The sequence below is a fragment of the Gymnoscopelus braueri genome (genome assembly GCF_963280865.1).
Source record: "Gymnoscopelus braueri genome assembly, contig: SCAFFOLD_620, whole genome shotgun sequence".
Lineage (NCBI taxonomy): Eukaryota > Metazoa > Chordata > Actinopteri > Myctophiformes > Myctophidae > Gymnoscopelus > Gymnoscopelus braueri.
This window is the reverse complement of record NW_027660649.1, coordinates 1-12,852: the sequence shown is the minus strand read 5'-3', so window position 1 is coordinate 12,852 and position 12,852 is coordinate 1. Positions and strand designations below refer to the sequence as shown.

General features: G+C 44.5%; 2 protein-coding genes across 2 annotated transcripts; one reads left to right on the top strand and one right to left on the bottom strand.

The window, feature by feature from the left end:
* Positions 1–1,066: 1,066 nt before the first annotated feature.
* LOC308081335 (neurabin-2-like) lies at positions 1,067–6,019 on the top strand (the record flags this gene model as incomplete). The annotated part of the gene is made up of 3 exons (XM_080457716.1): positions 1,067–1,326; positions 1,998–2,094; positions 4,784–6,019. The coding sequence occupies 3 exons, from the start codon at positions 1,067–1,069 to the stop codon at positions 4,832–4,834; spliced, it is 408 nt and encodes a 135-aa protein (XP_080313842.1). The 3' UTR covers positions 4,835–6,019.
* Positions 6,020–6,160: 141 nt separating this feature from the next.
* LOC308081334 (uncharacterized protein) lies at positions 6,161–12,350 on the bottom strand (the record flags this gene model as incomplete). Its single annotated transcript, XM_080457715.1, has 2 exons — positions 6,161–11,903; positions 12,154–12,350. Coding segments are annotated over 2 exons (2,626 nt in total), but the record flags the coding sequence as incomplete, so codon positions are not given.
* Between the last annotated feature and the right edge of the window lie 502 nt (positions 12,351–12,852).

Below are 12,852 nucleotides of genomic sequence, written 5' to 3'. Positions count from 1 at the left end.
CCATTCTGAGTCAACAGTCTGAGTCAACAGTAGCAGGCTCGAGCTCCACGAGGCATCCCAGAGCGGTACTACAACGTGCCTGCCTTGTTGGCAATGTGTTGAACACGTTTTTCTAATGTAGAGTCCACCTGTCACTTGCGCGAGGTATATCTATTTCAGACGATGTGGGAGCTCTATAGGTATAGGCTAAGTGTATTGGACTACCACGCACATCTAAACATGACGCAAGAGCATTCACTGAACAGACGCTTGGGGCACTGGATTTGACGAGTAGGGCATGAGAACGTGTCGGACAAGACACATGTATTTAACTTGGTACAGTGTCTACCTACAGTAATTGTCCTCACTTTCAGGCTGTGTCTGTCTAAATGGATGCTTCCATGTTAAATGCTAAAGCACCTCTTAATTAAAATATATATATTTTTTTTTTACAAATCTCTTTATTCTTTTTTCAGACAAAATAAAGGTTACAGTGGTGTCAGACAGTGGAACAAAGAGGTCTGATTTTTTTTTTGACAAAAAACTTCAACTAAACAAAGCACATTATAACAAACAATAAAATGGGTACAGTAATCAACGCACATGTTAAATGAGGTCATAAAAAATATATAAAAAATAAAATAAACGGACAAGACAGACAATAATCAAAGACACTCAATCATACCAGGGAGGGAAAGGAGAGAAGGGGGGAGGGGGGTTTCTCTGCACAGAACACTAATTAATTTCGTAATATGGGTGCCAATGAGGTCTGGTAAGGGTTACCAAATTTTGGAGAAACATGTTCAAAAGAGTTGTTAAGGGAGAACTTTAATTTGGTCTAGTCTTTCCTTCAAGGGAGACACTAATTTGCGGGTTCTTCCACCATAGTTAGGGTGTCAATGTGGTCTAGAACGGGTTGCCAAGTTTTGTGAAACATCTCCATAAAATATTTAATTTAAAGGCTGAATGAAATAACAATTAAAAACATTGTAGGAAACAAAAAACCAAAAAAGGGATATTTACAAAAACAAAAGCATTCCGTGACTCAAAAACAAACGATAGCTTTGGGGAAACACTGTATATACTAATGACAGTGTTATTATGGGATGTGTTTCAGCTGCACCACGCGGAGCAGGACAAGCAGCGCTGGCGGATGGACAAGGCCCAGCTGGAGCAGACGCTGCAGGAGAACAAGGAGCGCATGGAGAAGCTGGAGGGCTACTGGATGGAGGCCCAGAGCCTGTGCCAGGCAGTGGACGAGCACCTGAAGGAGACCCAGGCCCAGTACCAGGCCCTGGAGCGCAAGTACGGCAAGGCCAAGCGCCTCATCAAGGAGTACCAGCAGAAGTAAGATAAGAACACGCTTTATTCGGGTGGAATTCTCATTATGTTTCCAAAACTGTTGCTTTTCAGGAATTGGAAGAAGAAGAAAAAAAGGAACGTGTGTTCCAATAGAGCAGTGGTTCTCAACCAGTGGTCCGGGGACCACCAGTGGTCCTTGAGGGGGTTCCAGGTGGTTCCCAGCTAAATGATGGAGAGTTGGTAACCAAATGGACCCTTATAGATCTTTAACTCTTTGAGAGTGTAAAATGAAACCAAATGGACCCGTAAGGGTCATTAATTTTACGCTCACAAGAGTTAAATTATTGTTAAACATCTGCATTAGTTAATTTTCAAGAAGTCTCCACAATTAGAGAATGTAGAAGAATTGTTATTTTTATCAACTTTATCTCACCTATTGGTACCAACATCAATACAGCATGGAATTGTGGACAGCATCGTATCCAACGACAACAAAATATGTTTTGGGTCTGAGAGTCAAAATAGTCAGAAAGTCAAAATAGGGACACCTATTAGACAATAGATTGTCTAGACAATAGATTGTCCACAATAGATTGTACACTAGACAATAATTGCCTGAGAGTCAAAATAGGGACACCAGTTTGAAAGTTTAATTAACACTCAGGACGTTGTTGTGTGCATGGTTCATGACCAATATGTTTGTCTTGGTTTGGCAGGGAGATCGAGTACCTGAAGAAGGAGACCCAACGATGTGCACAAGATGGAGCTGAGACCTCCCTGCTCAAAGAGGAGTCAGGACAGCTCCAGGAACAGGTAGGAAGTGACCTAGAACTGTGCTTCAGTATGTATGCTTCTTTCAGTATCATGTCAGTATCATGGTCAGTATCTTGTCAGTATCATGGTCAGTATCGTGTTAGTATCATGGTCAGTATCATGGTCAGTATCATGTCAGTATCATGTCAGTATCATGGTCAGTATCATGTCAGTATCATGTCAGTATCATGGTCAGTATCATGGCCAGTATCATGTCAGTATCATGGTCAGTATCATGTCAGTATCATGGTCAGTATCATGTTAGTATCATGGTCAGTATCATGTCAGTATCATGATCAGTATCATGGTCAGTATCATGTCAGTATCATGGTCAGTATCATGTCAGTATCATGTCAGTATCATGGTCAGTATCATGGTCAGTATCATGTCAGTATCATGGTCAGTATCATGGTCAGTATCATGTCAGTATCATGGTCAGTATCATGTCAGTATCATGTCAGTATCATGTTAGTATCATGGTCAGTATCATGGTCAGTATCATGTCAGTATCATGATCAGTATCATGGTCAGTATCATGTCAGTATCATGGTCAGTATCATGGCCAGTATCATGTCAGTATCATGGTCAGTATCATGTCAGTATCATGGTCAGTATCATGTTAGTATCATGGTCAGTATCATGTCAGTATCATGATCAGTATCATGGTCAGTATCATGTCAGTATCATGGTCAGTATCATGTCAGTATCATGTCAGTATCATGGTCAGTATCATGGTCAGTATCATGTCAGTATCATGTCAGTATCATGGTCAGTATCTTGTCAGTATCATGATCAGTATCATGGTCAGTATCATGTCAGTATCATGTCAGTATCATGTCAGTATCATGGTCAGTATCATGTCAGTATCATGGTCAGTATCATGGTCAGTATCATGGTCAGTATCTTGTCAGTATCATGATCAGTATCATGGTCAGTATCATGGTCAGTATCATGTCAGTATCATGATCAGTATCATGGTCAGTATCATGTCAGTATCATGGTCAGTATCATGTCAGTATCATGTCAATATCATGTCAGTATCATGGCCAGTATCATGTCAGTATCATGTCAGTATCATGGTCAGTATCATGGTCAGTATCATGTCAGTATCATGGTCAGTATCATGTCAGTATCATGGTCAGTATCATGTCAGTATCATGGTCAGTATCATGGTCAGTATCATGTCAGTGTCATGGTCAGTATCATGGTCAGTATCATGTTAGTATCACTAGACCATACCCGTAGGGGGATATGAGCACCCAAAGTGTGCAGTTTGGGTTATGCGGTGAGAACAGACAGTTTATCAGGGATCGAAAGTGAGTTTGTACTGTGTAGTGCAGTGGTTCTCAAACTTTTTCATGGCAAGGACCCCCAAATTGACACTTGTTAGCCCGCGGACCCCCATTTGAAAAGATATGCGAGGGACCCCCATAAGAGAAGATTTGTTTACGGCTGTAGCAGTGAATCTCAACCATTTTAATTTCAAGGACCCCCAGTTAATGGCATGTCTATCCCTTGGACCCCAGTTTATATGGTAAAATGTATGTTAATTTAACTGTGAGAGTGTACAAATGGAACCAAATGGACCCGTTAGAGTCCATTTGGTTCCATTTGTACACTGTCAGAGTTACAGACCCATAAGGGTCCATTTGGTGCCTAATCTATCATTTAGCTGGGGACCCCCTGGAACTCCCTCAAGGACCCCTGGGGGTCCCCGGACCCCACTTTGAGAACCAATGGTGTAGTGTGTACACACACACGCACATCCCGTCGTGGAGAAACGGAACACCCACAAACACCCGCGCATCTAAAGATGTAACAGGCGGAGCCGTTCCCCGTCGGCCGTCGCCAACACACACACGCGCGTGCGAGCCGTCGCGAGCGCGCACAAACAAACAAACACACACACACACACACACACACACACACACACACACACCACGGTACAGCCTCATGTGGCCCGTGGCCCGTCGCGAACACACACACACACGGGCGTCGCGCAAACACAAATAATGTACATTGTGACACGTGGCTCCCCAACGTGCATGCGCACGTGCGTGTCCACGCATACACGGCCGCGGACCGAAGTTGTGGTGCGATCATCTCCCCCCCACCCACACACACACCACGGAGGCAGCCACGAAATGTGGCTTTCTGGCGAGAGTGGGTGTGGTCTATGGTGTAGAAGCACGGTGTTGCCATGTTGTTCTATTGTAAGCGGTTTAGGGGCCATATTGGTGGTAGTGTGTTTTGGCGTTGGTTGTGAAAGTGCAGGTGGGTGTGGGGACGCGTTGTGAGCTTGTCGATCGGCTGTTTTCCAAGAGGCAAGGTATATGTGTGAAAGCGCTGCGTTTGGCCTTCTTTTCATAGACCTGGTTGCTTGTAGGGTTCGTATCGTTTGGCCTTGTTTTCATAGACCTTGCTGCTTGTTTCGCGCGCGAAACCTGGCAACGACACATGCGCAGTTTGGGGCACAGACGACCCAAGACACTAAGACACCAAGACAGACAGACCGACAGAGCTTACTCAAATTATATGTAAGATGTAAGCCTCTAGGTTTCTAAACTTCTCCTGCACAATATGGTTATACCATTTTTTTCCCCATCTGTTTTTAATCCTTATGTGCTAATAAATAAAACTCAAAACTAGTTGCTTTACACCCACTGACCATATTTTACCCTTCTTTTAGGTGGCCGACCTGGAATGCAGGGTTGAGGAGCTGAAGTCGGAGCCTTTATAATGGCCTTGATCATTCCCCGGTACCTCCATGAAAAGCAAAGGACTTGAACAAGATGGAGGATGACATGATAGTGTTGTTGTACTTTTACAGTGAACCGCAGGGTATTTCTTGTCTCTAACGTTTAAGCTTGGTTTCTGGTTGCCTACTGCAGCGATTCTCAACCTTCTGGGGCCGCGAGGGTATCGCACCTGGGCCCCCAAATAATTGGCAAATACTACGATTTTAATGATAATATAACATTAATATAAATATATATAAATATATATATATATACACATTAAATTATGTTTCTTTAAAACCGTTTTAAAAACGTTTTAATTGTAATTGCTAAATAGTAACTATTATTGGCTTGGATTCATAGATAGATCCAAGCCAGAGCACAATCAATTGATTAATCGTAACATGTTCTGAAAATGCACCCGTCTGACTACTTAACCCATTAAAACCGGGAACACGTCTGTGTAACCACTTTAGCCATTATTTTATCCTTTGGCTATTCAAAAATTGCAGATATACAAGCTCATAGCGTGGCACTGAGTGCGGCGCTATAAGCTTGTAGAGCTGCTATTTTTTAAGAATCTTTGAATATTAATATATTTTTTAAAGCAAGCATTTTTAACTCAAATCTTTGCTTCTGTGGGGGGGGTCCCTGGAACAACATATTTTGAGTTGGGGGGGTCCACGGCCAAATACATATCATTTTGGGGGTCCTTGACAGTTTGACAAAGTTTGAGAACGACTTGATTATAACAACATAAGTTTAAAAAAAAAACTGTTAGCATTTAAAATTTTGGAGAATCCCCAGAAGCGAAGATTTGAGTGCACACATTTTTCAAAAAACAATAGCAGATCTACAAGCTCATAGCGCGGCACTCTGTGCCCACGCAATGAGCTTGTAGATCTGTGGGCCACGTGTATAGACGGGTGGGCCACGAAACGCCTTTAAGATTTTCAAAGGGGGCCCTGATCCAGAAACGGTTGAGAACCACTGGCCTTCCTGTATATGTATCCTCAGGCTTTGTATTTCTTGCATTATGATCTTTTATTCTTAACCCTTTTTTTAACCCATTGATTATGTTAATGCTTCATAACTGGGGTTAAAACCTGACTGAATAGAGGCCGAGACCTTCAGTCGCTCTAGCCGTGCTATTCCTGTTAGATTCCCCAGAGTTCAGTATTTCTAATCCATTGATTTGTTTTTTGTTTTTTCCTTGTCGATTAGAAACCATACCTTTTTTTTTGCGCGTTTTAATTGCCAAAATGAAATTTCCCTTTTTCCTCCTGGTTTTGTGAAAACATTATTTTTTTTCCTTCTTCTTTCCCCCCCCCCCCCTCTCCCGAGTTTTGTACAGATGTGATGATACCGTATGTGTTTTATCAAACAAAGTTTGGCTTGTACATATTTTATTAATGTGTATAACATTCGACATAATATAAACTAATGAGATTTGAAGGTTTGGTGTATAGTTTATGTGACGAGGAGACGTGTGTAAATTGGAAGGGTACTACTGCACTGAGGAGGACGTCGGCATCGTGGTGATTTCACTGGAAATGGGTCAAAAACAAGATGGAATTCATGGACCGAAAGAGAGAGAGAGAGAGAGAGAGGACCGTCTGCTGAAATGTACAAAAACACAAACCCGAGCCTGTGAAAAAGGACCGGGTCTCATCACCTAATATTCTGTACCAACTGCTGCCTACTTCCCGGAGCACTTTGTGTGATATTTTGTTGTTGTTTTTTTACACATGGAACTCTCCTGCTTATGAACGAGTAAATAATCCTCTAGTTCCAACCCCTCTCGTGTAAAAACAAAACAAAAAGGACAAAAAAACAAACACAAAAAAAAAAGACCAGAGGAATAAGCCTCCGAAACTGCTGTGCCACAAAAGGAAAATGGATTCCAATCTTTTTTTCTTTTCTTTTTTGTGTCTCCCTTCTCTTAAAAAGTGGATGTTGTCAAAAAGGATTTGTGTAACTGGTACTGGACTACTGATGTTAATGGAAACGTGGGGGAGCGGTTAAGATAAACAAAATGGCCGCCTACCAGCAGCAGAGTATGAAATGGGACTCTTAACCAGCACCTGCACTTGAAACAAACACACACACAAACAAACACACACACACCCCGTGTGCAGCACACAGAATACACACTGCCAGGTACACATGCCTGTTACGCCCGATTTGGTTTGCGTGCCGGAAATGACCGATCTACAAGCTCACGACGTGTCGCATCTAGGGATGGGGATCCTTTAGGATTTTAACAATTCCGGTTCCTTAATGATTCTCTCTTAATGGTACAATTCCTTAACGGTTCACTTTACAGATTCCTATATTTTTTAAATCTATATAGTTTTGGCCTTAATTAAAATGTTATAGGTTATACTATGTTGCTTGAGGCGGTTCCAAATGGACCTGTATGGGTCCATTTGTACACTCTGAGTGGGGGTCCTCGCAATGCAAGAGTTTGAGAGCCCCCAGTATTATATAGCACAGTGGTTCCCAAACTGGGGGACAGGACCCCCAGGGGGGGGGTTCCCAAATTATTTTGGGGAGTCCCCAGATAATTAAGCTTAATGTACAACATTGTTTTCTCACTCAACAAACCAACATACATTATAAGTGTATATACAGGGTATCTGCACATTTCTTAAGTTACAATTGAATCACTTTTTAGACCTTTTTAATTCCAAATATGTAAGAAAGAGACAAACATTGTGAAAATAGCCGATCTACAAGCTCACCACGCCTCGCAGTGCGAGGCGTGGTGAGCTTGTAGTTTGGCTATTTTCACAATATTTATCCGTGGAACCGAGTCAAACTAGATGTAATGCCTACAATTCCCAGTACTTGTCAGGGTGGGCGGTTGGATCCAGTTCCGGATCCCAACCCTATAGACACGTTGTGAGCTTGTAGTTCGGCCATTTCCCGCAGGCGACCTAAGCTGGCTTTACAATTCACGCACACGTTTAAAGTGAACTTGAGTCTACTTTGTGTCAACCCATTACCAGTATGTTTGTATAGTTCAGATAAGACTGAAATATTTTAAATGATGCTCTTAATGTTTATAACATAGCGAAAAAGGTGGAATTGTGAGCTTAACGGAGTAGAAAAACAAAACGAACAAAAGCAAAACGACAACGAAAGCAATGCAAGCGGTTAGGAGACAAAGTCAAAACTGTATCGAGAATCATGTATAAAGTACGAACGGGACGACTTTAAAAACAAAAGTTACGATTACAAATTGAAAATAAAACAAACAAAAAAATGGGCATGATTATGAGTATTTTCATAATGTTGAGGCTTGTACAGGGCACATGCTTTGCATTGTATGTTTTGTGGAATAAATGGTCAACAGTGATGGTTAAGTTGGTCATTTTTATTTTCAGAATTACTTTCAACACCAGGGAGAAACATTAAGCTGCAAGTAAGTTACTGTTACATTGCGCACAATACCTTCTGTAACATATTCACTTTTCTAATTAAAATGCCTTGCTTTATATAGGATATCCTCTTAACAGGTTTAAGCCACTCTTAATCGTATGATGAATTGCTAAAATAGTTGCAATGTGAGCTTGTAGACTGGCACATTTTTTCTTTACCTTTTTTCATTTGAAAGTTTTCAGCTTCCAGGTTGAAAGTAGTTAACACATTTTAGACCTGAGGCAGATCTTCTAAATCCTAACAGTTATCTGAAATACTTCGCAGATCCAAACATGAAATGACACAAATGCTTTCCCGGATTGAAAGGTAAAAAGACTTAAACGTTACAACAGGTCTAAAAGGGAAGGAGCACTTCAACCATTTTCAATCATATCTTCATATACGTAATTGGTCCTCACTAATGCTCATTTTAACCATTTCTGTCTGTCTAGACTTGCTATGTTTCTCAGAGGAGAGCTGTGGACAGTTCAGGTTTGGTCATTTCAAACGTTTTTTAAACTGATGCAAACCAATGGCTTCTCTTTCAGCATGCCAACTTTCCATGAAGAGAAAGGCTTTAGTTTCTATTAGCTTAGAATACCCATCGATGATGTGATAGGTAGGCAGGTATCCGTTCTGTCCACAACCCAACTCTGGGACAGTGAGTAGATGGAAATGAAACCATCTTATAATGAGCGTTAGTAAGGACTAATTACATTAAGATTATTTTGGAAGGAGGAAAAACCTTTTCATTGAACATTCAACACTTCTATGCAGCCCTTGATGAAGCACATGTTCACAAATGGCTTCACGCAGTGCAGTTTATTGGGGTCATATGTTTTTAAGGAACAAAAAAAGTAAGGAGAAAAAACTAAAGGCTAACTAATTTAAAGGTTTCATGACATGCTGGTTTACAAAACATTAAACGTCTTAATCATGGTCCTTCAAAAATGTATTAAAAAGGTTTTAATAGGTTTTAATACATTAAAACCTGCGGGTGAGGGATTTTGCCTGTCAATCATCACCTCTGCATCACCTCTGCCACCAAAGGAGAAGGATAGGGGAGGGGTGGGGAGGAGAGAGGGCGGGATTAATGGACTGTGACATCAAAGTCCAGGGGCCAATCACAGCACTTTTCTGAGCCTAATTATTCAGAAAACCCCAGACCAAAAACTAAACCGAAAACAAAAATAAATCGAAATTTGATGTCATGAAATGTTTAAGAGTGCATTTTCTGATGGTGTCTTCTGAGGTGGTAGTTTCTTGAAAAGCTCCACGGACACTGGGAACACGTGAACTTCCTCTGCCCCAGGTGCAGCAATTCATGAGCTTTGAGACTCTGCAGGCGGCTGAAGCTCTTAGAACAGGTCGGGCAATGGTGGGGCTTGACCCCTGTGTGCTTCCTCTCGTGGCGCTTCAGGTCTCCCGACTGGCGGAAGCTCTCGCCGCAGTGGGTGCACAGGTAGGGCTTCTCTCCCGTGTGCGTCCTGATGTGCACGTTGAGCTGGCCCACGTAGGAGAAGGCTTTGACGCAGTGAGGGCACTTGTACGGCTTCTCCCCGGTGTGGATCCGTTGGTGCTGCTTCAGACCGTAGTGGTTGGAGAAGCCCTTGCCGCAATCCGTGCACAAGAACACCACCCTCATCTCCTGGAAACAGGCGTGGGCTTTGAAGTGTTTGATGCTCACGTAGATCTTCCCGCAGTGAGGGCAGAGGTTCTCCCCCTCCTCCGGCTGGTCCGCGCCGCCGTCATCGTCGTTCGGGTTGGAGATGTACTCCACGGGGTGGTGTCTCCTGATGTGCTTGCGGAGGTAGCTCTTCATCGTGAAGGAGAACTCGCAGTAGTCGCAGGGGAAGAGCTCGTTCATGTAGTGATGGTTCTCGCAGCTCTCCTGGTGCAGCTTCAGCTTGCTGAGCTTTTTGAACACCGTTTGGCAATGATCGCAGCGGTGAGACTTTGTGTCTGCGTGTACCGTTTTCTCATGCCTCTTCAGATACCCGGATTTTTTAAACACCATGCCGCACTGAATGCAGGTGTGCGACGTGGCGGTGCACTTGTGCGCTTTGAGATCCCCTGGGCTTTCATACGTGCCTTTACACTGGACGCAGATGTACCACTTGCGCGGCTTTCTGTCTTTCTGAGGGGAAGTGCTGGCGCTGGATTCCTCCGGTTCATCGCCTTCCTCCTCCGGTTCATCGCCTTCCTCCTCCGGTTCATCGCCGCCCTCCTCCGCTTCACCGCCACCCTCCTCCGCTTCACCGCCACCCTCCTCCGCTTCAACGCCACCCTCCTCCGCTTCAACGCCACCCTCCTCCGCTTCAACGCCACCTTCCTCTGGTTCTCCGCCACCCTCCTCCATTTGAGGGTCAATGACGGCCGTCTTCTTGCCGCCCTTACGTTTCTTAGCTATTGGCTTGGTTGTGGATGCCTCCGGTTCACCGCCGCCCTCCTCCGCTTGAAGGTACGTGACGGCCGTCTTCTTGCCGCCCTTACGTTTCTTAGCTACTGCCTTGGTTGTGGATGCCTCCGGTTCACCGCCGTCCTCCTCCGCTTGAGGGTCGGTGGCGGCCGCCTTCTTGCCGCCCTTACGTTTCGGAGCTATAAGCTTGGTTATGGCGGCGGCCGTCTTCTTGGCGCCCTTGCGTTTTCGAGTTTTCCTCTGTGGTCTCCGTTTGGTCGGGCTTTTGCCGGATCTGGCGGCTTTAGCCGCGGGAGGCTCTATGACGAAGTCTGGATCGTCACCTTGATCGTCGTCGTCGGGTGCATCGGCGAGAGCATTTACATCTGGATCTTCCCTTGGAAGGTGAAGGAGAATGGCGTGCTGCCTAAGAGAGTGCGCTGTAGAAAACGTCAGAGAACAGCTGGCGCACCAATGGCCGATTTTCGTCTTGCTCCTCTTGACTTTGTGCTGCTTCAGGTGTCTGGCCAGGTCGTGGTGCTGTCCGAAGCTCTTGCGACACACAGTGCAGACGTAGGGCCGTACGTGGTTGTGCACCGTCAGCTTGTGCTTCTTCAGATAGCCCAGGTGTGTGAAGCCCTTCCCACACTCTGAACACATGTTGGCACCCCCGGCGGACTTGGCTCGTCTCGCCTTGACCGTTTCCGCCTGCTCATCGGGGGAATAGTCGACGTCATCATCCATCACCATTTCGTCGTCTCCTTCCATTCCCTCTGGCTCTTCGGTGTCGTCGTGTTGCTCCGTGTCACCGGTCACGCTCCGCTCCACCGTTTCACTTACTTCCATGGAGTCGCTCTGACTGGGCTCCGCGACGCTCTCTCTGATCAGAACGCCAGCCTTTCTGTGAATCAGCTGGTGTCTGAGCAAGCCGGACGCCTGGCTGAAACTCTGCCTGCACAGAGGGCAGGCGTAGGGTTTCTTGTTGGAGTGGACGCAACGCTGGTGCCTCGCGAGCTGGTGGTCGAGTTTGAACGTCTTGCCGCAATCGGGGCACAGCTTGGCCTTGGCGGGGTCGGGGTCTCGGTCCACGGCCAGTACCACCACGGAGGTTGTGGTGGGAGTCTCTTTCTCCTTCTTCCGTACCGTGTGGAATTCCTCGGTGTGGCGCTGTAGGTAGGTCTCCGTGGTGAAGGGGAGCTGACACTGCAGGCAGGAGAAGTTCTGGTACGCCATCGATGTGCTGGTGGTCTCTAAACACGCGAAAGCAAATGAAACGGAAATGTCACACTGAACGGCTTTCAACCTGGTGTCCCCATTTTGTGCATACGATTCTAGTTTTTCAAACATTTTCAAAAACAGATCTAGAAGCTCCTGTGAGCTTGTAGATCGTTTTTTGTGTTGTAGCCCTAAAAATGGGGATTGATTATTTAATCAAATTATCAATACATTTTTGTAACGTATTGATGTATTGTAAATCGTTTAGTTTAGGATTAAGTGTACCTGCAGCGGTTGGCGTCTGCTTCATGAACCAGATCTGGTTCCAGGCGGGGCTGAGGTGGCTGAGCAGAGTGTCACTGGGCCACACCAGCAGCTCGTCTCCCTGCTGGACGGGGCGGCAGCAGTGGAACATCACACTGTCCTTGTACTGCACCACCAGCAGGTTCTTCTCCTGCTCGTTGCGAGCACAGTTCACATACCTGGGAGAAAAAACACAATAACAATCATGGAATAGAGCTAAAATTACATCTTGTGACTGAAAATGTGACAATGTTTAGGTTTTATCATGTGACCAGTTTCAGAAATCACAGATTTACGCTTTGCCTTATGCTTTTATGTGAATGTGAATCAGTGATGTAGAGCTTCAATTACAAGTAAAATGCACTTTCAGAGTTAAAGGGATACTTCACTTTCACATAAAATAAACATTAAAAAAATATATTTAAAAAAAATGAAAGAAGTTATGGCAAAATAAAGGCCCCCTCACACATTAGTAGGACACTCTAATGCGTGAGGGGGCCATGAATTTTCCATTACTTTTTTCATTTATTTTTAAAATGTTTTTTAAATGTTTCCCTGTCCCGAAAGTGAAGTATCCCTTTAAATTCATCCTGTGTATGGGACCAGAGGAGCCCCCTGGTGGCTCAGCCAGTTAGTGCACTGACCATACTCTCATAGCGAGTTGCCAGGACACTTAGTGTA